Source organism: Elephas maximus, chromosome 17 (assembly GCF_024166365.1).
Source record: "Elephas maximus indicus isolate mEleMax1 chromosome 17, mEleMax1 primary haplotype, whole genome shotgun sequence".
Taxonomy (NCBI): Eukaryota; Metazoa; Chordata; class Mammalia; order Proboscidea; family Elephantidae; genus Elephas; species Elephas maximus.
Window position 1 is genome coordinate 33,889,891 of NC_064835.1, and position 23,895 is coordinate 33,913,785.

The following is a 23,895-nucleotide window of genomic DNA, read 5'->3' on the forward strand; positions in this document are numbered from 1 at the left end:
ACCTGACCCTCAGAAGCCTCCCTATATAAAAAGCAAAAACAAAATGCTCTTGGGGTTAAGAAAAGGAATCCCTGGCAATAAGCACAGGACACCTACCAAGAGACAAAATGGTGACATAGGCGGGCCGGTCAGAACGCAGCAGCGAGTGCTCACGGGCTTTGTTGAGGGAGGTCTCCTTGTCAAACACACCCTTCACGGGCCCCACCACGGACTCGAAGCCGTGCATGCGAAAGGTGAACGCCTTATGGGGCTGGCTGTATCTGTAGCGCTCCTACCAAGAGAAAAGAGAGACGGCTCCTAAGTCAGAATCAGTGGGGTGCCCGCCAGTTCCCCTACAATAAGGGGATCTACCCCGAGGGAGAGGGTGATCCTCAGAGCCCCAGTCACTGAGCAAAATGATAAGAAGGTGAATATAAGCTGATTCTGCTATCCTGGGAGAAAAGACCATCAAAGCATCTGTCATTCCCCTTCCACCCCCCACACACAATCCCGACCAACAGAATCTCTAAGGGATTTCCATCAAGAACCCATACCCAAGGAGAATCAGGCCTCACTACACTGGGTTCTAGGTATTTCTTACCTGCTCCTGAAAAACCCGTTTCTCCTCCCCTGTGCTGGGCCGTACCACATAGTCAGTTCTTCTGGAACATAAAGAAGTTTGTACCAATTTTGAGGGATAGCAGGTGATTTCACCCCTTTTCCAGCACCCAGAACCGTTACTCAAAATGTGTCCATTCCCTTCGCACCACGAAAAATGTCCCCTCATGAGTATTCCTAATTCTTGCAAAGGTCAAAAGTCCACTTTCCAGCTCTACCAAGTAACTCCTGTCAGTGTTCCCAAATTGTGTGATTCTCAGAAAGTCAAAAAAGTATTGAGTAGATGGGAAAGAGGCTGACATTTTTAACTGCTGTTTCCAATACCACCATGAAAGAAGCCTAACCTAAAGGCGGCAAGAAAGTCATAGCTGGAGGAACATGGGTGTTAGGTGACAAGGGTGGCTTTTCTGCCTTCTAGCCGGAAACTGAATTCCACAACCCTACTTTTTTACTCTTAGACAGTGGTTCTTCTACATTTAGGGACAGATGTTGGATTTTTATGCTGCTGTTTAGAAATCTAACTCAGGAACCATTGTTGCCAGGTGCCATCGTGTTGGTTGACTTATAGCGACCCCATAAGAAAAAAAAACCAAAACCACTGCTGTCGAGTCGATTCCGACTCATAGCAACCCTATAGGACAGAGTAGAACTGCCCGATAGAGTTTCCAAGGAGTGCCTGGAGGATTCGAACTTCTGACCTCTTGGTTAGCAGCCATAGTATTTAACCGCTTCGCCACCAGGGTACCCCATACACAACAGAAAATATTACTATGAGATGATGTGATAAAAAGAATGCAGGATTACAAGTCAAGAGATCTGAATACTAGTCGGGTCCTGTCACTAACCTGCAACAAGTCAATCTCTTCATGCCTCAATTTTCTCATAGATAAAACAAAGTTGGGTTAGATGAATCATTCTCAAATGGGAACTAAGGGAGGAAAAAAAGAATGCCCACCTACAAGATAGATCACATCCTTCTCAGAGACTCTACTATGCAGTCCTTCTCCCAATCAAGATCTATAGAAAAATCCTGATCAAAAGGGGGAAAATGCAGGACAGAATTTCAAATTTTCATGAAATTCATAGTATCTGGAGCCATGGAGGGTGGATTAACTCCTGAAACTAGCATCCTGAGATAATCTTTAAACCTTAACCAAAAAATATCCTCTGAAATGTTTTAAAACCAAACAATAGTTTGGCTTAACGAGTAAGCCGAACTAATAGTGTGCTCTTTTAATAACTATCAATATGGGATCAAACATAACAACAGCAACTTGAAAGATTAGACAGGAAACTTAGGAGGCAGCGAGTTTACGCTAATGGAGGAGGAACAACTTGGAAAAGGAGGGTGAGAATGGTGAAGAATGTAATCAGCGTCACTGAATTGTACACGCAGAAAATACTGAACTGGTGTATGCTCTGCTGTGTAATGCTCTCAATAACAACAACCAAATAATTTAAGACTAAGGAGTTAAAAAAAAAAAAAAAAAGGATTCTTTCACAGGGAGCCACTCTTACTGCCAGAAGTGTGTTGCCCTCCTTAGGAGTATTGAAAAAGGTAAGAAAGCATCAGTGGAGTCCTTGGGTCTCTACAGCCCATTAAAGCTCTCAAATACTCAGAAATGTCAGCAAGACCATGGCAGTACCTTCAACTCTGGTTTCCTGGGACACCACCCACCAATAGCATATAATACTCACACCCGAGGGACAGGGGTGGTGGCATCTGAGCTGTCTTCATTTTCTTGCTGGAGAAAAGGAAAAGTGTAAACCGGTAAATGAACGAAGGATTTTCGTTAACTTGAGGGCTCTGGAAATCCAATAAGAAAGGTCTGGTGTTTCTTAAAAACCATACCTTACAGAAAGTCTGGTCTTTGGTCTCCAGCCACAGCTGGAAGAGAGCAGCTAATTCCTTTTCATTATCTTGAGACTGACCTAAGAGAAAAACAAAAATACAAAATAACTAAAGGGTTATTCAAAATCCCAACTTTCACCTTACTTGTCACATCTATGCCACAGACATAACATATGACAACCTACAGCAACAATGGTCCTTTGCAAGTACCCTCTCTCTGCCTGTGAAACCACCCCATACTGTCGGCCTCCTTGTACCCCACAGACGCTTCCAGACCACTACTCCCCAGCTCTTCAGGAAAATCAAAATAAACAAAAACGTGTTCCTTGGAGGCTCCTCCTCTGCACCTCCCCACCTGTGTGTCCCCTGCTCACTGCCGTGACTGACTTCTCACTCCTCCTCACAGGGCACGTGGCTCACCTTTCTCCTCAACATCCATATGGACAGTCCAGACAATACCTGAACCTCTCAGTTTTGTGATCTCAATGATCTCCTCTCTCTACTCCAGCCACTCATTCCCACAATCACAAATGGACTTTGTCATTACCTAAAACAGCTCTATCTTCAAAATGCCTACTGCAGTGTTTCTCAATCCTGGCTAACTGTAAGCACCACCCGGTGAATTTCTAAAAGCAACAATGCTGAAGTCCCACTCCAACCAGTTCACCAAAATCCCTGTAAGGCCCAGGCAGCAGGTTTTTAAAAGTTCCCCAACTGAGTATAGTGTACAGCCAGGGTTGAGATCCTGCACACGGCCAAGCTTTCTGCTTGCTGACCACAATCACCTAGACTTCCTGCTTACCTGTACAACTATCCCTACCAAAGCTTCACCTTGACTCACCAGGACTCCTGGAGTCCACTGCCACTCTACTTACCCTCTCCCATGAGCCCCCCTAGCTCACTCGCTCCCTCTTCAGCTCAATTCTGTGTCCATCATTTCAACAAAACTCTTGGCAATACAGTAAAATCTCTGTGCTTCTATCTTTGCATCATTCCCATCCAGCAAAGCTCCAAAGCTAGACTACCCACATTCTCCTTGCCTGAACTCAAGCAACTGAAGGCTGTAAGAGAAATCACACAAAAAGGTAAAGTGTAACACTTTAAATTAATGGTTAGCAGACTCCACAAGGCCCTCGGCACTGCCTCGCAATCCCACCGTCAGGGCTGTCAAGCTGTCTTCCCACGTTCCATGATGGCTATTTCCTCACTCTTCTCATAACTCCCATTCCTCGACCTAACCTCTTATCACCTACTACTGAGGCAAGCAGCCTCAGAGTCCAACACTTCTAAGAGATACCTGCTCTGGCTTATCCCATATCATGGACTGAATTATATCCCCCCAAAAATGTGTGTATCAACTTAGTTAGGCCATGATTCCCAGTATTCTGTGGTTGTCCTCCACTTTGTGATTGTAATTTTATGTTAAAGAGGATTAGGGTAGGATTCTAACACCTTTACCAAGTCATATTCCTGATCCAATGTAAAGGAAGTTTCCCTGGGGTATGGCCTACACCACCTTTTATCTCTCAAGAGATAAAGGGAAACAGACAGTTGGGGACCTCACACCAAGAAAGCAGTGCCAGGAGGAGACTACGTCCTTTGGACCTGAGGTTCCTGTGCTGAGATGCTCCCAGACCAAGGGAAGACTGATGCATCACCCTCCTTCAGAGCTGACACAGAGAAAGCCTCCCGCTGGAGATGGTGCCCTGAATTTGGACTTCTATCCTACTGGACTGTCAGAGAATAAACTTCTCTTTGTTAAAGTCATCCACTTGTGGTGTTTCTGTTGCAGCAGCACTAGGTGACTAAGACATCCTCCTACACCAAGCAGAACAGGCCGCACATTCTTCAGAAATTGTCCTTGACAAGATAACCACAGAATGGGCCACAGATGGCCTCAACCCACCTCTAGGTGGAGACTTAACGTGCTAATGAAGGAAAATCGACCTCTTCCTCCATCCCAGAGAATTGAACCCTTGTTTAAAGAAAATGCCTAGTCATCTCCAAGCTCTGAGAACCGACATGAGGGTCAATCCTGAATGTTCATGGTGAATTTGCATCTCCTTGTCTGCTCTCTGTAAAAACCCACCTCCACAAGCTGCCTGCGAACAGTCTTGGAGGCAAAAGCCCCAACTGCTCCTTTCCTCGTACAAAGAAATAAAGGTGCCTTTCTTCTCCTACCCCGGGTTCTTGTTTATTGGCTGTAACAAGTCACACCTGGAGTTTCCACCTGGCAACACTACACAGAAAAGCTACCAGATCAAAATTCCTTCAACCTTCCCACAATAATGCCTAGAAACCTACTGCTATATTCATTATTTCTGTCATTCCTCCTGCTAATGGTAAGAAAGAGGCTGCCTCTCCCATCCAAGGCCAATCCTTTCCATCCTGCTCAGGAAATTTATGGTGAATTTTCCCTTCACTCCTGTATTCCACTGTATTCTTTCCATCAACACTTAAACTCACTCAAGGTTTCTCCCACTTTAAAAAATTCCTCTTTTAGCATCAAATCCCCTTACTATCCTCTCCTGCCCTTCACAGGTAAATTTTCCAAAAAAGTTGTTTACATTCACTGTCTCTTTAACCATGGGGAGTGAGGAGGGGCTGATTTTAGCATTTGCAGATCTTTGTGGTATACATCAAGGGTCAGCAAAATGCCTTTTTTGTAATGAAGGTTTTATGGGAACAGCCACACCCACTCATTTACACATTGTTTATGGCTGCTTTGCGTTAAAAAGGCAGAGTTGAATAGTTGCAACAGAAACCAGACCACCCAAAAGTTTAAAATATTTATTATTTATTATCTGGTCCTTTCGAAAAATACTGTTAACCTCTGCTTTCAAGCCACAACCTGACAGAGCTGGGAGAGACAGGTACCATGGGCTCCCATGAGCTGGGGTCAGCACATCACTCTTACCCCTTGTATTCCACCTGTACTTTCAATCAAAAAATGGGCATAGGACGTGAACAGACATTTTATCAAAGTGCATATTCAAATGGCCAAAAGCATATGAAAAATGCTCAATGTCATTAGCTGTGTGCCGTGGATAAAAATAATTATATTACAGATATGTGCCTCATGACATCCGTTCTGGCAACATCTGACCATGGCCACATAAGGTTATAACAGAGTTCAGAAATTCTGATTGGAGAATGGGAGGTAGCAATACCACTTCACTCCCACTAGGGATGACTAAGATAAAAAAAACAAACGAAAAATAACAAACGTCAGTAGGCATGCAGAGACTAGAACCCTATTCCTTGCTGATGGGAATGCAAAATGGTACAGCCATTGTGGAAACCAGTTTGGCAGTTCCTCAAAAAGTTAAACATACAGCTACCATCTTTGTTATTCTCGTTAGTTGCTGTCCAGTAGACTCCAACTCATGGCGACCCCATGTGTACAGAGTAGTACTGCTCCATAGGGTTTTCACGGCTGTGACCTTTCAAAAGCAGATTGCCAGGCCTGTTTTTCGAGGCACCTCCGGATGGGTTCAAACCGCCAACCTTTCAGCTAGGAGTCAAGCCCTTAACCACTTGTTCCAGCCACACGACCTAGCAATCCACTTCAACGTGGATATCCAAGAGACTTGAAAGCAGCAACACAGACCCATGTACACCAATGTTCACTCCAGCACCATTCACAAGGGCCCAAGGTGGAAACAATCTAAATGTCCATCAAAGGATGAATGGACAAACAAAATGCGATATATACATACAACGGAATACTACTCAGTCACAGAGAAGTCCTGATACATGCCACAACATGGATGAACTTGAAAACATTATGCTGAGTGAATTAAGTCAATCACTAAAGGACAAATACTGTATGATCTTGCTTACATGAAATAATAAGAACAGGCAAACGTATACAGACCAAGATTAATTCGTGGTCACAGGGGCAGGCAGGGGCGGGGAGGGAGTCATTGTTTTGGAAGCAGCAAGTTCTGTTTGTGGTGATAGGAACTCTGGCAATGATTATGGGTGATGGCTGCACAACATAATTTCAGTTGTATGCCTGAAAAACGTTGAATCGGCAAATGTTACACTGTCACGATTAAAAAAAAAATCCCTTCCCAGCAGCACTGAGGGCACTCTCACCTCCACCTCTTCATACACTGTGTCCTCCACGTGGAATGCTCTTTCCCCACCATCCATAACTAGTTCCTATTCATCATTAACATCTCTGCCCAAACGTTACTGCCTGACTCTCCAGATGACATCAATTCCTCATTACAAACTCCCATCCTTCTTGGCATTTTCCTCTACAGAATATACCAATTTGTTGTTTCATTTGAACGAATACTGGTTTCCCAAAGACTTTAAGCCCCATGAGGGGAGAATACTATCTGGCTTGCAAACCACTACATCCTCCAGCACCTTACACAGTGCCTGGCACCTAGTAGTAGCTCAATAAATGCTCTAAGGTGCATCCATCTCTTTGCAGATCACTCATCAGAGAGCAAAGGGAGGGTCTGTGAATTTCTATAGGAAATCAAGTTAATTTCCGTTTATTACCATCACTAGGTTAGCATTCACCAAGCTACTTTAGGACTATGTTGCTGTAACATACACATTAAGTAGAGATTTATAAATTTCAGGCAAAAATAAGAACCCTGCCCTTTAGAAGCAGCTTATTTAGGGCTGTACAACATCTTGTACGTAATTTCAAAAGCACATGTTTAGAAATGTATAATAATATCACAGACATGTACCTCACAACATCCATGGTCCCACAAGGTTATAACAGAGTTCAGAAATCTGATAGGAGAATGGGATACAGCGGGCATACTTTGCTAATTACAGGAGATCCTATCTCTCACTAGCTCTCCAGTCCCATGTCAGCCCTGGCCCTGGGGTGGCAAGGGGAGAGGGTCCTGGAGCCCATCTACCAGCTGCCTATCCCACCACCACCACGCTCGCCTCAGGCAAGGACCATGCAGGTGCCACCACAGCCACTGAGGGGGATACCACTTGAGGCCGCTGCCCCAGTTGGCCAGGGCGCCCTGCGTTATCACGCCCAGCTGAGGCTGTGGCACCTCCCACTGTGGCAGCCACCAAGCAGTCCATGAAGGAAGGAAGGGAAGGGAGCTGATGGCACACCCAGAGGCAGCTGTCTGGAAGGTGAGTGTGCACCGCAACAGGGCCAGGCATGGGTCTCAGGGATCGGGTGAAGCCCGTACAGGACCCGCGGCAGTGAAGCCAAAGTTTTCACATGGTCCCTCGGTGATGGCATAGGTCCTGGTCTCACCCAGTGACCATCCTGCAGGCTAGTCATGTATATAATATGGTGTTCGCACGAGGTCCAAATCATATAACATTCTATTCCACAGAACACATCGTGGACGTTAAGTGATGCATACCTGTATTATAAATCAACCCCACGCCATTGTTAAATACGTCGAGTTGATTTTCGACTCATAGCAACCTCAAGTGGCAAAGCAGAACTGCCCCATGGGGTTTTCTTGGCTGTGACCTTTACGGGAGCAGATCGTCAGGTCTTTCTCCCATGGAGCTGCTAGGTGGGTTTGAACCAACCTTTTGGTAGCAACTGTTGTGTTACCAGCACTCCTATACCCATAGGTGTTAAACCGAGCCATCAGCAGACACATCATAACAGATGGGATATTCCACCTCAGCTTCGGTGAGCCCAAGTCCAGTGGGAAGTGAAACCCATACCCTGGGAGTATAAAAGCAGTCTTGAGGGATTCTTTCACTGTACAAAGTAACGTTTAGTATTTCCTGTCTTTCCAATCTACCAGACTGTACTGACTGGATGTGGCAAAAGAACCACAGCAGGGGGAAACAAGAAAATGAAAATCTACTGTTAAAGGTGGGTAATATGAATTACTTACCAAGCAACTTCCACTGCTGGGTTTTCTCTTTGAATTCCACGAACGGAGAGAAACTGGAAGGAACAGCTGCCAGGACACAGACCACAAAACAAGTCACACAGGGAAGAGGGAGTGTGCTCCTTCTCACTAACCCTGACAAAAGCGCAACCAGAGCTACACTCGGAGTGGCTGGCATCCCTGAGCTCTGAGACGTTTCAGAGTCTGTCAGGACAGCAGAAGCCTCCAAGTGCCAATGCATGACAGACTGAACCAGAAAAGCTGCAGTTTACTGTAAGAACTAATTAGACAAAGGGGGTAAAAAAACACACTGACCCAACAGAAAAAGGTACCTTACCTCGGCTTTCTCCAGCAAGATACTGCAATGCTGGGAGCACTAGCTCTGCCCAGTTGGGGGCTGCAGAGAACCAGCTATTGAGGGAGCTGGCTGGAGAGGACTGCCAATCCAAAACTCGCTCCTCTAGCTGAGGGAAAGCAAATGCAGAGAGTCAGGTCTCTGCTCTACACCAGCAACTACACAGATGTGCCAGGCAAGTGAGGGTATGTTTTGCCGAGAGTTTGCCCAAGTCACAAAACAAGTTGGCTACAGAGACTCTTACCATAGGAAGGCTAGCCTGACCCTCCAGCAACAAGACTTCTAACAGGAGAGAGAAGAAGCTGGAAGATATTTCATTGATTCCAAGGCAAGGTTTGAGGTCTTCAAGGGGCCTAACAAGGAAAGAAAAACGTAAGAACAACCAGAAAGACCGGGAGCCTATCCCTCTACTGGTTCAGACCCTCCAACCCTCCTAGCAAGATCTCTGGGGCCTGGGGATTACATGCACAATACAATGCCCTGTAATCCAGGCCCGCTCCCAGGAAGGACCAGGGTAGAGGGTACCGTACACCCCCAGTTAACTTTCACTCTTGAGCTGCAATCTCTGCTGCTCACTTACTCTTCCTTGATAGCAGGTATCGCCAGTGGAGACGGGGCCTGCGAGAGAGGCGCGAGCCCCTCAGTACCGCTCAGGGGTTCAGCCAGCTCCTCTGCCTCTGATTTAATCATTTTTAGTTTCTTCTTCTTCTTCTCCTCTTTTTCCTTAACCTTTTTTTTAAGGACAGCCAAGTCATACAGGGCTGGGAAGAAAAAGTAACGGAAGTCATAGAACTGAAATTTCTACTTCAAGAAGGGAGGACTCTTTATCTGAGTATTATTTTCCCAAGGCCCACCAATAAAAGAAACAAAAATCTTTAAGAGATTTAGATTTTAATAAATAAACCCAATGAGTAATTTACAGCTTAATTTGAACACTTATTAAAGAATCGCTCATCTGTTGTACTGATTTTTAATTCGTTTCCCATCTTATAAAACCTTAAGAGGCAATAACAAAGGTTATCAGCATGAAGGTTGGATTTGTTTTTGCAGTATACAGACGGGCTCAGGCAATTTAACACCAAAGTCACGTGAAGGCTACCCAGAGGAGGCCATGGTCATGTACCTGCTAGAGAGCCTTTCCGGCCAGCATTTACCCGCATCATGATGTCATTGAGAGTCAGGTCTGCTGTCAAGAGGTCCGGGTGATCCTAGATGTGATATTCAGAGCTTTAGTTACAGGGGCCCAAAAGGGAGCTAAAACTGATGGTGATTTTGCCAATTTACTTATCAAAACCAGTCAGGTATCAGGTGCATTTGAGGAGTGATACCAAATTAATACATAGACAAAAATGGCCACTCGATAACGGTGCACAGGAGAATTCAATTCCGACCTTCCTACTGCATGACTGACACTTTACGGTTTACAAAGCTCTTTCACATTCCTTGTCTCATGTCTCTTCAGCCTTGTCAAGTATTATTACATTTTACATTTATTGTACAAAGAAAATGGGGTTCAGAGAAGTTAAGGGATAGGGATTCTCCCAGTGTCATACAGTAAGTGGAAAAGTCAGAGATAACACAGTTCCAGCTTCTAATATGGGACTCTTCCCACATCAATGCCTTTTCTCTTCCTGAAAAGATACCATCTTTTCTCCGCTATACCCTCTGGCTTGGCTTTAGCAGCTTGATTTAGTAAATTAGAATAATGGAAACAATGAAAAAGTAGAAAGAGCACAGGACTGACTCTTGGCTCTGGCACTTACTGGCCACAGGCCCTCGGACAAGGTCCGTAACCTCTCCGAGCACTGGCAAAATAGAGTAAGGATTCATACACCTCCCAGTGCTGTGGTAAGGATTACACCAGATAAAGCCAAGTCTTCTCACATCACTGCTCCCATTGTGGTAGTGACTACCTGTATGCTCCCTAGGATATCCAGTCCAGAGATATAAAAAAAAAAAAACCCAAACCCATTGCCGTGGAGTTGATTCTTACTCATAGTGACCCTAGAGGCCAAAAACAACTCATGACCACCCCGCCCCATCTTACTGGTTGATGCTTCCGCTTCTCATGGTGCTTCTTTAACATTATCTTCAGGTCACTGTCCCCCAGTTCTATTTTATCTGAGAGAAAATGAACCAAATGACATGGACTGCATCACTCACTACCATGATGCTCAAATTTAACATTTTCTCATCACTTGTGATACTCAAAAGTAAGATTTCTCTGTCTCCCTTCTGATTCCTGTGTAATACAAGCACCAAACATCTTGACATGGTTACAGGAATAACACTTTTACTTTTCTATACAATGATCAACTACAATGACTAGATACTTAGCTGGTCCTAAAACACATTAAAGTTCTTAACATTCTTTTTTGATTCCTATGCCAAATAAAAATTCTTCCTTAATTTCACAAACATTCTAAGGAATCGCCATGGTTCTGGATACCCCTCTTGTTCTACTGGAAACCCTGATGGCACAGCAGTGTAGTGTTCTATTATTAAATTACTCCTTAGTATTGCTATTTTAAAACACTGCATTTTGCATTTTTTAGCCCAAAATACTAGCTGGTCAGCTAAGGAATTTTTTTTTTTTAAAAAGGAAGGAAGGTCCAGACCCAGAAGGCCACCCAGCTTAGCGTACTTCATATCCATCAAGACAGTGTGAGGCTTGTGCACATTTATGCATCAATTCCAGAGCAACCTCATTTTCTCAATAACCTACAATGTGTCTGAAATCCACTTGTGTATCTTAGTAAACACTGAAGCTACTCTCATCGATTTTAAAATGCATATTTTTTCTCATGTTCCAACATGTCTGAAATCCGGATACAACTTAAAATTAATCATAAGAACCATAAGAATTGTTACAAACGTGCCAAGATTTAATTGTTGACATTCTGAATCATTCGTTTACGTCATGAAATCTCTGAGTTCACTGCCCACATTTTATATTCAGTTCCCAACATTACTTACGCTCCAGGAAGTAGCCAACATGTAAAAAAGTGGAGTGGTAAAAAACTTGGTCCACATCTCCTAAGTAACACTGCTTTGTTTTCCCGGCAGGTAAGAATCTAGTGCCCACCTCCCCATAAGGGAGTTCTCAGATCTACGTCCTGATCTCCCAGGGTGTCAACATCACCAACTCAGTCCTCACCTGAAGTTTTCATATCCATGGTTGAAAGTGTGGGCACCACCCTGAGGGGCACCGCAGGACTAGGTGAACGCGCTGGAGAGCTCGGAAGCCATGAGCTGAGATCTTCAAAAGAAAATTTTTCTTGTAAATCCAACGTGGCTGTGGACTCCAATAGGGGAGATTGGGTAAGTGGCCATTTGGGTTCAACAAGGCTAAGCCAACCACATGGAGGCCAGGGTTCCACCTTCCTTTGTGACCCTTCCCCAGATGGACTGGAGCACACTTAGGTCATTTAAACAGCTCTTCCAGGAAGAGAGGCGTCAACAGAGTGATGGGTCGCATTGCAGCAGGCCAAGTCACTACTACTCTCCTGTAAGGGGAAAAGCGGTTCTCTCAAGTGGCACAATAGGAGAGATAAGCCCATTGTGGAAAGAGCCCTGCCATGCAGGGATTTGTCCAATAGGTTCTGACCTAAACTCTGATACCACTTAAGCATAAGGAACACCTAACAGCAATGTCTCAGTGATCCGAAGACCAAGAGGTTCTGGGTTCCACCACCCACCCACCAAGCAAGAGAACTTTGAGGGCTCCTTTGCTGGGGAGGTGTATTGCTACCACTGGCTCCAACTAGACAATAAGCTGTCAGGCATAAATCTGACACCCCGATCACCCCAAGGGCTCATGGATGCTCACCTTCTTCATCAGATGACAAAGCTGTGTCACCACACTCCTCTTTCACTTCCCTCAAAACCTTCAAATAGCGCTGCTGGGTCCGCCACTCCCGCTCCTCAGGGGTGCGGGACGGGGAAGGGCGCTTTTGCCGGAGAGGGAGGGCCGGGCCGCTTCTTCGGGCCATTTCCAGCAGATCCTAGAAGAGATCAGACATGGTACACGCTATCATCCAAGTCTGTTCCAGAACAACAGACACTCTCTAAGTCTACATTTTCTCCCTCGGTGCTTAACAAATCCAGTTCCTGCCTCTAGATCACAAAGAAGCATATATATATATGTCCAAATAAAAAGGGCCTAGGTTGATGATTACATGGTGAAAAACCTCAAATCTGAGTGCTAAACTGTTCCACCAAGAATAAGTATTTATTATACCATACATGCCAAGTATTTTCATACCAAAGGTTAAAAAACCACTTAAAGACAAAACAACTTTGCCTCTAAGAATTGCCTGGCTGGTCCAGACCCAGGAGGCCACCTAGCTTAGCGTACTTCATATCCATCAGGACATTATAAGGCTTGTGCACACTCACAGACGAATATCAGAGCAAGCTCGTTTTCTTAATAACCCACTATGTGTCTGAAATACTCTTGTTTATCTTAGTAAATACTGAAGCTACCCTATTTTATCAATTTTAAGATACAAACTTTTTCCCATGTTTTTAACATCTCTGGAATCAGGATACATCTTAACACTGATCATAAGAATCATATGAACTAAGTTGTAACTATGTCATTATTTAATTGTTGGCACTGAACAACTCCTTGAAGTCATGAAATCTCTGAGTTCACAGCCCGCATTTTTTAGCCAGTTCCCAACATTACTCACACTCCGGGAAGCAAGAATCTGCTTCAACAGCCGATGGAAATACTGCTGCTGAGAACTGAGGTATCGCTTGTACTGTGACTTGAAGCACAGCTGCCGATATTTGACCACCTCAGGGTTAAAGTGGCCATCTTAAAAAAAAAAAGAAGTACATTTACAGATTATCAGTCAACAAATAGTTAAAAGTGCTTAAAAGGTGTTAAACTCTGTATTTGATGGACTACAGAAGGGAAGAAAGATAATTCATGTCCTTGTGAAGCCTGCAGTCAAGTGGAAGATACAGAAAACACGTTAACAGATGAATTACGTTCAATTCTCTCAAGCACGATACGGAAATTAACTTGAAACAACTGCAGAGAATTGGGGCAGAGCTAAGTCAGGAACAGGCTCTCAAAAAAAAGGTAAAATGAGGTCTGACTAAAGCAACTGTGGTAAAATGTCGCAACTGATGAACAGAGGTAAAGGGTACATGGACATTGTTCTTCCATGTTCCAAACATTTCTTACGCTGGAAGTTTTTTCAAAATAAAAAATTGGGAGGAAAATAACATAAACGGGAGCTAAAAAAATAAAAATGGTGAAAAGTCTGCTCTAGGCAGAGGAAACGGCATGTGCTAATGCCCTGAGGCATGGTCCAGAAATTGAAAAAAGGTCATTAAGACTAAAACCCAAAAACCAAACCCACTGCCACTGAGTTGATTCCGACTCATAGCGACCCTATAGGACAGAGTTTCCAAGGAGCGCCTGGCGGATTCGAACTGCTGACCTTTTGGTCACTTAACCACTTCGCCACCAGGGCTTCGTTAAGACTAAGGCAGACCTAAATACAGAAAATCACAAAGAGGCCACAAGAAAACTTCTAGAGCTGATAGAGGGATTTAGCAAAGTTGCAGGCTACAAGGTCAACAAACAAAAATCAGCTGGGTTTCCATACACCAGCAATGAGAAATCTGAAAGGGAAATTAGGGAAACAATTCCATTTACAACAGCATCTAAGAAAAAAAAATGCCTACAAATAAATCTAACCAGGAACGAGAAGGACTTATACAACGAAAACTATAAAACACCGCTGCAGGAGATTAAAGAAGACTTAAACAAAGATGTTTTGTGTTCACAGATTAGAAGTCTTGATATTGTTAAAATGTCAATACTACCCAAAGCGATCTACAGATTCAATGCAATTCTGATCAAAATTTATTAGGCTTCTTTACAGAAACAGAAAACCAATCCTCAACTTTATATGGAACAGCAAGAGGGCCCAAATAGCTAAAATGATGATGAAAGAGAAGAACAAAGGAGGACTCACATTTCCTGATTTTAAAACATACTTTACTGCTAACAGTAATCAAAACAGCCTGGTATTGGTATAGCAATACCAGCAGACACACAGACCAATGGAATAGAATTGAGAGTCCAGCAATAAACCCACACATCTATGGTCAACTGATTTTTCACAAGAGTGCTAAGTCCATTAAATGGGGAAAGAAAAGTCTCTTCAATAAATGATGCTGGGAAAATTGGATTTCCACAGGATCCATGCCTCATACCATACACAAAAACAAATTCAAATTGGATTAAGGACCTAAATGTACAAATTAAAACCATAAAATTCTTAGGAGAACAAGCAGGGGCAATGCTATCAGGCCTGGCTTTCCACAATGGATTATCTAATATAATTACAAAAGCATAGGGAGAAGACAAAGTAAATAAATGGGACTTCATAAAAATTAAAAACTTCCATTCATCAAAAGACTTTACCAAAAAAACTGAAGACAAGCTACCAACTGGGAGAATATCTTTGAAAACCATGTATCTGACAAGAATCTAATAACCAAAATATAGATAAAACTTTGACAATTTAACAACAAAAAGACAACCCAATCATAAAATGGACAAAGGACTTGAACATTTTGCCAAGGAGGACATTCAAATGGCCACCAAACACATGAAAAGATGCTCAGTGTCATTAGCCATCAGAAAGATGCAAATGAAAGCCACAATTAGATGCCATTTCACTCCCACCATGATAACTAAGGGCCCAAACATATCAGCAATTATGAGGATGGCACAGGACCAGGTAGTATTTCACTGTTGTATATGGGGTCACTGTGAGTTGGAACTGACTCAACGGTACCTAACAAAAACAATAGAATGGCTAAAAAAAAAAAAAGAAAAGAAAAAACACTGGTGAAGATGTGGGGAAATTGGAACCTTTATCTATTGCTCGCGGGAATATGAAATGGTACAGCCATTGTAGAAAGCAGTGTGGTGGTCCCTCACAAAACTACCAATAGAGCTGCCATAAAAAACCAAAACCAAACCCATTACCATCAAGTCAATTTCGACTCACAGGGACCCTATAGGTCAGAGTAGAACTGCCTCGTAGGGTTTTCAAGGAGCGCCTGGTGGATTCAAACTGCTGACCTTTTGGTTAGCAGCTGTAACTCAGAACTACCATATGACACAGCAATTCCACTTCCAGGTATAGAGCTTTCAAGAGTTGAAAGCAGAGATTCAAAAAGGGAAATGTACACCAATGTTCATCACTGCACTATTCACAACAGCCAAAAGGGGGAAACAACCTAAACGCCCATCAACAAATGAATAAATAAACAAAATGCAGTACATACATACAATGGAATACTACAGCCAGCAGGAGAAATAAGGTCTGGACATATGCTACAATATGGATGGAGCTTGATGACACTATGCTGAGCGAAATACGCCAATCACAAAAGGACTTATACTGTATGACCTCACTTACATAAAAAGACAGGAAAAGGCAAATGCATAGAAACCAAAGTTTATCAGTGTTACCAGGGAAGGGAGGGAGGAGGAAAAGAGGGGTTAACAGTGATGGAAAAAATTACATTGATTAGGGGCAAAGTTGCACGGCTGATTATTGTAATAGCTGTCAATAAGCTGTACACCTGTAAAAAGTTGAACTGGCAAAAGTTGTGTGACAGATACATTTACGGCGTCAAAAAAAAGAGGAGCTGCTAAGGCTGGTTATGTACAGCCAAACATCTCATGGGATTTGGTTCCTCAGTTTGGAGGTTCAAGGTCCAGTTTCATGGGACTTCCATCCAAGTAAATTGGTCTAATGATGTGTTTTTAGTCCTTCTGTTCTACCTCCTAGTGCACTGTGTAGTACCTGGGATCCTAAAAGCTTACAAATGGCCAAGGCATAGCAACTGCGTCTCTATTTAACTGGAGCAACAGAAGGAGAGCCAGGAAGAGGAGGAGGATATGGAACGTGTGGCTAACTGCCTCCCTAAACAACTGCATCCTCTGTCATGAGACCAGAACTGGATGGTGTCTAGCTACCATTACTGAACATTTTGATCAAAGATTCCACAGAAGAATTCTGATCAAAGGGGGAAAAATACAGATCAGAATTTCAAATTCTTATGGAATCCAGGCTTCCTGGAACCATGGAGGGTGGATGAACCCTTACAACTACTGCCCTGAGATAATCTTTAAACCTTAAACCAAAAAAATCCCTGAAGTGTTCTTAAAACCAAACAATAATTTAACTAGTAAAAAAGGTCTGCCTTGAGCACCTTGCCCTTTTAAAAACTATCTACATGGGATCAAACTGAGAACAGCAGGTATGCTACAATGAAAACTGGGGGGAAAGATTGAGAAGCTAATCTCAGAAAGCTAGAAGAGGTAAAAGCAAAAGATATTTTTTTTTCCCTTCCCTAAAAACCAAAACAAACCCACTGCCCTCAATTCCAACTCACAGCAACCCTACAGGACAGAGCAGAACCGTCCCATAGGATTTCCAAGACTAGAAATCTTTACGGGAACAGGCTGCCACATCTTTCTTCCACAGAGCAGCTGGTGGGTGTGAACTACTGACCTTTCAGTTAGCAGTCAGGCACTTTAACCACTGTGCCACCAGGGCTAATAGCCAAGATAATAACAGCAAACACTTCAGGCAGAACCTGGCACATAGTTGCCACTGCATAAGAGCCTTGCATGTGTTAACTCATATACTCTTCACAACAGCCCTGTGAAAAAGCTACTGTTAGTTCCTCTTTTTACAGATGAAGAAGTGAAGCATGGGCAAGTTAAAAAATGTGTCCGAAGTCACACAGGTAATAAGAGTGGAACCAGCTTTGAACCAGGTAGTCTAGCTTTACAGTCCAAACTCTTAACCACCATGCCTACCATATAGAAACAGGAAATTTGACCTTCAAGAAAAGAGCCAAGAGTTTAATGCTACTGATGCTGTTTGATATACAGGAACTGGACAGTCTACTTCTTTGCCTCTATATTACTGTCTTTACTTTCCCCAATTTTCTGACAGCCATTAAACGCTATGCTGTTGTTAGCTCCCACTGAGTCCATTTCCCCATGTGTACAGAGTACAACTACTACACTGCTGTTGAAATGATAATACCTTGGATATATCAGACTAAGGAAAAGATACTATTAAAATTAATTTTACCTGTTTTTTAATTTTCTTAACTAGCCTACTACCTTTAAAAAAAAAAAAAAGCCTACTGCCGTCAGATCAATTCCAACTTATAGCAACCCTATAGAACAGAGAACTGCGCCACAGGGTTTCCAAAGAACAGCTGGTGAATTCAAACTGCTGACCTTTTGGCCAGCGGCCAAATGCTTATCCACTGCACCACTGGGTCGCGTAACTAGGCTACTAGGAAATTTAACATTAAATACATGGCTTATGTAGTATTTCTACTGATCAACACTGGGCTATGATACAGTGAAAAAAGGGGAAGAGTGGTGCCAGGGTGTCTTAGTCATCAAGGGCTACTATAACAGAAAATACCTCAAGTGAGTGGCTTTAACAAATTCATTTTCTCACAGTTTAGGAGGTTAGAAGTCCGAATTCAGGGCGCTGGCTTTAGGGGGAGACTTTCTCTCTTGGCTCTGGGGGAAGGTCCTTGTCTCTTCTGAGCTTCTGCTCCTTGGCGACCTTCATGTGACCTGGCATGTATCCTCTCCCATCTCTGCTCCTTTGTTTAATCTCTCTTCTATTTCAAGAGACATTGACTCAAAACACACCCTCCACTAACCCTGCCACATTAACGTAACAATGACAACCCAGAGGCACTGAGGTTAGGATTACAACACATATTTTGGGGGGACATAATTCAATCCATAACAGAGGTAAAGCTGGCTAACAGGGCAGGGGCCAGGTTATTCAGAGCCTTGTAAGCTATGGCCAACAGCCTGGATTTTACTAAATTAAGGCAAGCGGTAATAACTAAAGTTTTAAGACGATCACTCTGGAAGCTGGGTGGGGGCTATGGCCTAAGAAGCCCAGGCAAGAGTCATCAGTGAAAAGATGGTGAGTTACAAAGAAGGAAAACAACTTAAAGAACAGTAATACAAACAAAAAATATCGGTGAAAGAGGGCTTAGCAAAGAAAAGAGGCGACAGATAAACAGGAGGAAACCCAGGACTGAGGAATCACCAATGCAAAGGGAATAAAGTTCCAAGATCAAAGAAGTGGTCCTTGTGGGAAATGCTACAGGAGGGATCAAGAACTGGAAAGCGTCTGCTGGTCTGGAAGTTACTCGTTCACCAAGGAGACAGGCCAGAAAGAAAAACTGCTTTTTGGGACAACTGATGAAATTTGAATACAGACCGTGTATTAGATAACAGTATAACCAAAACCAAACCTACTGCCATCAAGTTAATTCCAACTCATAGTGACCCTGTAAGACACAGAAGAACTGCTCCATTGGGTTTCCAAGACTGTTAAATCTTTACTGAAGCAGACTGCCACATCCTTCTCCTGTGGAGTGGCTGGTGGGTTAGAACAAGCAGCCTTTCAGTTAGCAGCCAAGCACTTGAACCACTGCGCCACCAAGGTTCCCTAGATACCAGTATGTTGTTTTTGTTAAGTATTGTCGAGTCGCTATGCATAACAGAACGAAATATTGTCCAGTCCTGCGCCATCCTCACAATTGTTGCTTCGCTTGTTGCAGCCACTGTTATTAATCCATCTCATTGAGGGTCTTCCTCGTTTTTGCTGACCTACTTTACCAAGCATGATGTCCTTCTCCGGGGACTGATTCCTCCAGAGTATATGACACGTAGTTTCACCATTCTTGCTTCTAAGGAACATTCTGGTTATCCTTCTTCCAAGACTGATTTGTTCATTGTTTTGGCAGTCCATGGTATATTCAATATTATTTACCAACACCACAGTTCAAAAGCATCAATTATTCTTCAGTCTTCCTTATTCATTGTTCAGCTTTCACATGCATGTGAGGCCACCGAAAACACCAGGCACTGGGTCAGGCACACCTTAGTCCTCAAGGTGACATCTTTGCTTTTCCATACCTGAAAGAGGTCTTTTCCAGCAGATTTGCCCAATGCAATGTGTCTTTTGATTTCTTGACTGCTGCTTCCATGAGTGTTGATTATAGATCCAAGTAAAATGAAATCCTTGACAACCTCAAACTTTTCTCCGTTTATCATGATGTGGCTTATTAGGCCAGTTGTGAGCATTTTTGTTTTCTTTATGTTGATGTGTAAACCATACTGAAGGCTGTGGTCTTTGAGCTTCATCAGTAAGTACTTCAAGTACTCTTCACTTTCAGCAAGCAAGGTTGTGTCATCTGCATAATGCAGATTGTTAATGAGTCTTCCTCCAATCCTGATGCCCCGTTCTTCTTTATATAGTACAACTTCTTGGATTATTTGTTCAACATACAGATTGAATAGGTATGATAGAAGGATACAACCCTGATGCACACCTTTCCTCACTTTAAACCGTGCAGTATCCCCTTGTTCTGTTCGAACGACTGCCTCTTGATCCATGTACATATTCCTCATGAGCATGATTAAGTGTTCTGGAATTCCCATTTTCCGCAATGTTATCCATAATTTGTTATGATCCACACAGTCGAATGCCTTAACTTAGTCAATAAAACACAAGTGAACATCCTTCTGGTATTCTCTGCTTCCAGCCAGGATCCATCTGACATCAGCAATGATATCCCAGTTCCATGTCCTCTTCTAAATCTGGCTTGAATTTCTGGCAGTTCCCTGTCGAAATAACTGCTGCAGCCTCTTTTCAATGATCTTCAGCAAAATTTTGCTTGCAGGTGTTATTAATGATATTGTTCTTCCTCGAACAATATCTGGGAAGATGCTGGGCAGCTTTTTCCCAGTTGTCTTTTGACTGCCTTATAACCTGGGGGCCTCTTCTTCCGGCACTGTATCAGACAATGTTCTGCTGCTACTCATAAGGTTTTCACTGGCTAATGCTTCTGAGAAGTAGACCGCCGGGTTCTTCTTCCTAGTCTTAGTGTGGAAGCTCAGCTGAAACCTTTAGGCCATGGGTGGCCCTGCTGGTATCTGAATACCAGTAGCATAGCTTCCAGCATCACAGAAACGCACAAGCCCCCACAGTACAAAAAACTGACAGACACATGGGGGAGGTAATAGTTTATCAATGCTAAATTTTCTAAATTTGGTCATTTATGATTATGTAGGAGAAGGTTCTTATTTTTCAAAGACAAATGCGAAAAATTTAGGGGAGTTGTATCTGTATTACTCTCAAATGGTTCAGTAAAAATAACAGCGGGTATAAGAGAAAGGTAGAAAATGTTGCTGGAAACAGGCAGGGACAGACAGCAGAAGGGCTGGAATAGCAAGCAACTGAATTTGGACTTTCTTTGTGGATATTAAAAAGTCTTAAACAGAGAAGTGCCATGAAGTATGAGCAAAGTTAAATCTTACAGTACAGTAAAAAATGGATGGGAGAAGGGATAGGTTAGAATCAGAGACAGCAGTTGGGAGCCATTAAAAAAAAATAGTGACAGAAGAACTAGATAGTGCCCAGCTACTACCAATGACCTGACCGGGGCACAATAGCAGGTCCTGGACAGAAAGGAAAAAAATGTAGAACAAAACTCAAATTCCAAAAAAAAAAAAATCAGACTCACCGGGCCAATAGAGAACAGAGGCACCCCCATGGTTATCGCTCTAAGATACCCTTTGAACTTGGAACTGAAACCACTCCCGGTGGTCACCTTTCATCGGAATAACAGACTGGCTTATAAAATAAACAATTACCACCCATGAGTGCCATGCTCCCCTAAATAATCAACTATATGAGACCAAACGGTCAAGACTGATACTAAAACAAAGATGAGAAGCTAAGGAGGGATAGAGAACCTAGATTTATGGAAAACAGAACAGAATGGTTAATAATGAGAACGTTGACACATTGTGAAAAATGTAACCAATGTAATGGAACAATCTGTATACAAACTATTAAATGGGAACCTAATCTGCTGTGTAAACTTTCACCTAAAACACAATTTTTTTTTAATGGTGATAATATTAATAAGAAGTACAGTAATAATGTAATAACACAAATGCGGCAAAATGTTAGCAGCTGGTAAAACTAGTGAAGAGTTTATGGGTGTCCTAGCCATTTAGTGCTGCCGTAACGGAAATACCACAAGTAGAGCGCTTTAACAGGGAGACGTTTATTCTCTGTCTAGGAGGCCAGAAGTCCAAATTCAGGCAGGGCACCAACTCCAGGCAAGCCTTTCTCTCTCTGTTGGCTCTGGGAGAAGGCCTTATCATCAATCTTCCCCCTTGTCTAGGAGCTTCTCAGCACAGGGACCCCACGTCCAAAAGACAGGCTCTTCTCCTGGCTCTGCTTTCTTGGTGATAGAAGGCCCCATGTCTCCCTGCTTGCTTCTCTCTTTTATGTCTCAAAAGAGACTGACTTAAAACACAATCTAATCTTGTAGATTGAGTCCTGCCTCATTAATATAACTACCTCTAATCCTGCCTCATTAACATCATAGAGGCAGGATTTACAACACATTGGAAAATCACATCAGATGACAAAATGGTAGACAATCACATGGGTAACGGGAATCATGGACTAGCCAAGCTTAAACACATTTGTGGGGGATACAAATCAATCCATAACAATGGATGTCTACCGTATAGTCTTACAACTTTCCTGTCAGTTGGAAATTTTTTAAAAGTTGAACAAAAACAAAAAAGAGATCACTGGTGGCATTAGCAAGAGCAGTCTCAGTGAGGTAGGTAACAAGGACAAAGCCACAAGTGGATAACTGAAAAAGAGAACTGCAGACACCTTTCAACAAGTTTGGAGATAAAGGAAAAAGATACAAGGCAATAAAGGGGCCAGGTGGTTGAGGATTTTTTTAGTCTCAGATCCCTGAAAACATCTATAGACTGAGAAAACACATGGAAAGTGAACACACATAGAGTGAACATGCAGGAGAGAGAATGGTGAACTGAGGAAATAAGGTCCCAGAGGAGGTAACAGAGGAAAGAGCATTGTTCATCTTAAACAGAAAGAAAAACCCTTCTTTTTCAGAGAAAAGAAAAGTGGGTCTGAAAGGGAATGAACATAGTAAGCTGGGGTGGGACAGGGTAAAAAGCTAAAGGAGCTTATGACTGATAAGCCTTTTATGAAACAAGAGGCAAGGGAGTCTGATAACCATTTGGAGATTAAGGAAAAGGTGAGTATTTAAAACAGAAAATCAGGAAAGAAAACAGAAAGTAAAAGAGTGCTGAAAAGCAATGCTAACTCAGTTAAAACTGATAACCAGAAAAACCAGGCCAATGCAACTGTCTCTGGGAATCCTAGACCTGAAATACAACACTGGTCAGAGTAAAATACACACAAATTCCTGCCTTGACATTCCTTATTTGGATCCTTACCAGACTACCATATTGTTTGGCGAAAACATGCTAGCAAAATAAACAGTGCTAACATTATAGAAGGTCCATTGCGCAACCCCACTAAAACCAACCAGCATCCAGGTCTCTCTCTCTTGCGCTACTAGAAGAGATGGTTTTAAAAAGTTGAATCTTTTAAAGTATCAACAAAATCAACAAACCACCTGTTAAACTGACCAAAGAAAAACAGGAGAGGAAGCAAATAACCCAAATAAGAAATGAAATAGGAGAAATTACAACGGACACAACTGAAATAAAAAGGATCATAACAGAATACTATGAAAAATGATACTCCAACAAATTTGAAAACCCAGAGGAAATGGACAAATTTCTAGAAACACACTACCTACCCAAACTAACACAAACTGAAGTCAAAAATCTAAATAGACCCAGACAAGGAAAGAGGCTGAAACAGTTAAAAAAAAAAAAAAAAAACTACCAACAACAACAAAAAAAACCACTGGCCCACATGGCTTCACTGGAGAATTCTACCAAGCATTCAAAGAAAAGCTTGCACCAGTACTACTCAAACCACTTCAGAACACAGAAAAGAAAGGGATACTTCCAAGCTCATTCTGTGAAGCCAGCATAACCCTGATACCAAAACCAAGAAAAGACACCACAAAAACAGAAACTTACAGACCAATATCTCTCATGAACATAGATGCAAAAATCCACAACAAAATTCTAACCAACAGAATTCAGAATCAGATAAAAAAAAAAATAATACACCAAGTGAGAGTCATACTAGGTATACAGAAAATCACGCAATGTCATTCACTACATAAAGAAAAGAATCACAGGATCATCTCAATCAACACCAAAAAGG

The 23,895-nt window shown here is 42.6% G+C and overlaps 1 protein-coding gene across 3 annotated transcripts in view; it reads right to left on the reverse strand.

Annotated features, from left to right (window-relative positions):
* NFRKB (nuclear factor related to kappaB binding protein) overlaps positions 1 to 23,895 on the reverse strand; it is a 50,256-nt gene that overhangs the window by 15,644 nt on the left and 10,717 nt on the right. For 2 of the 3 annotated variants that reach the window (XM_049856256.1, XM_049856255.1), the window contains 13 exons: positions 13,351 to 13,478; positions 12,486 to 12,660; positions 11,814 to 11,951; positions 10,704 to 10,777; positions 9,780 to 9,864; positions 9,237 to 9,417; positions 8,901 to 9,009; positions 8,639 to 8,765; positions 8,305 to 8,370; positions 2,450 to 2,529; positions 2,296 to 2,342; positions 581 to 641; positions 97 to 271 (listed from right to left, as the gene is read on the reverse strand). In XM_049856256.1, coding sequence (XP_049712213.1) covers positions 97 to 271; positions 581 to 641; positions 2,296 to 2,342; positions 2,450 to 2,529; positions 8,305 to 8,370; positions 8,639 to 8,765; positions 8,901 to 9,009; positions 9,237 to 9,417; positions 9,780 to 9,864; positions 10,704 to 10,777; positions 11,814 to 11,951; positions 12,486 to 12,660; positions 13,351 to 13,478 — 1,446 coding nt within the window. The remainder of the gene's footprint in view (positions 1 to 96; positions 272 to 580; positions 642 to 2,295; positions 2,343 to 2,449; positions 2,530 to 8,304; positions 8,371 to 8,638; positions 8,766 to 8,900; positions 9,010 to 9,236; positions 9,418 to 9,779; positions 9,865 to 10,703; positions 10,778 to 11,813; positions 11,952 to 12,485; positions 12,661 to 13,350; positions 13,479 to 23,895) is intronic. The other variant, XM_049856257.1, reaches the window with a different exon arrangement.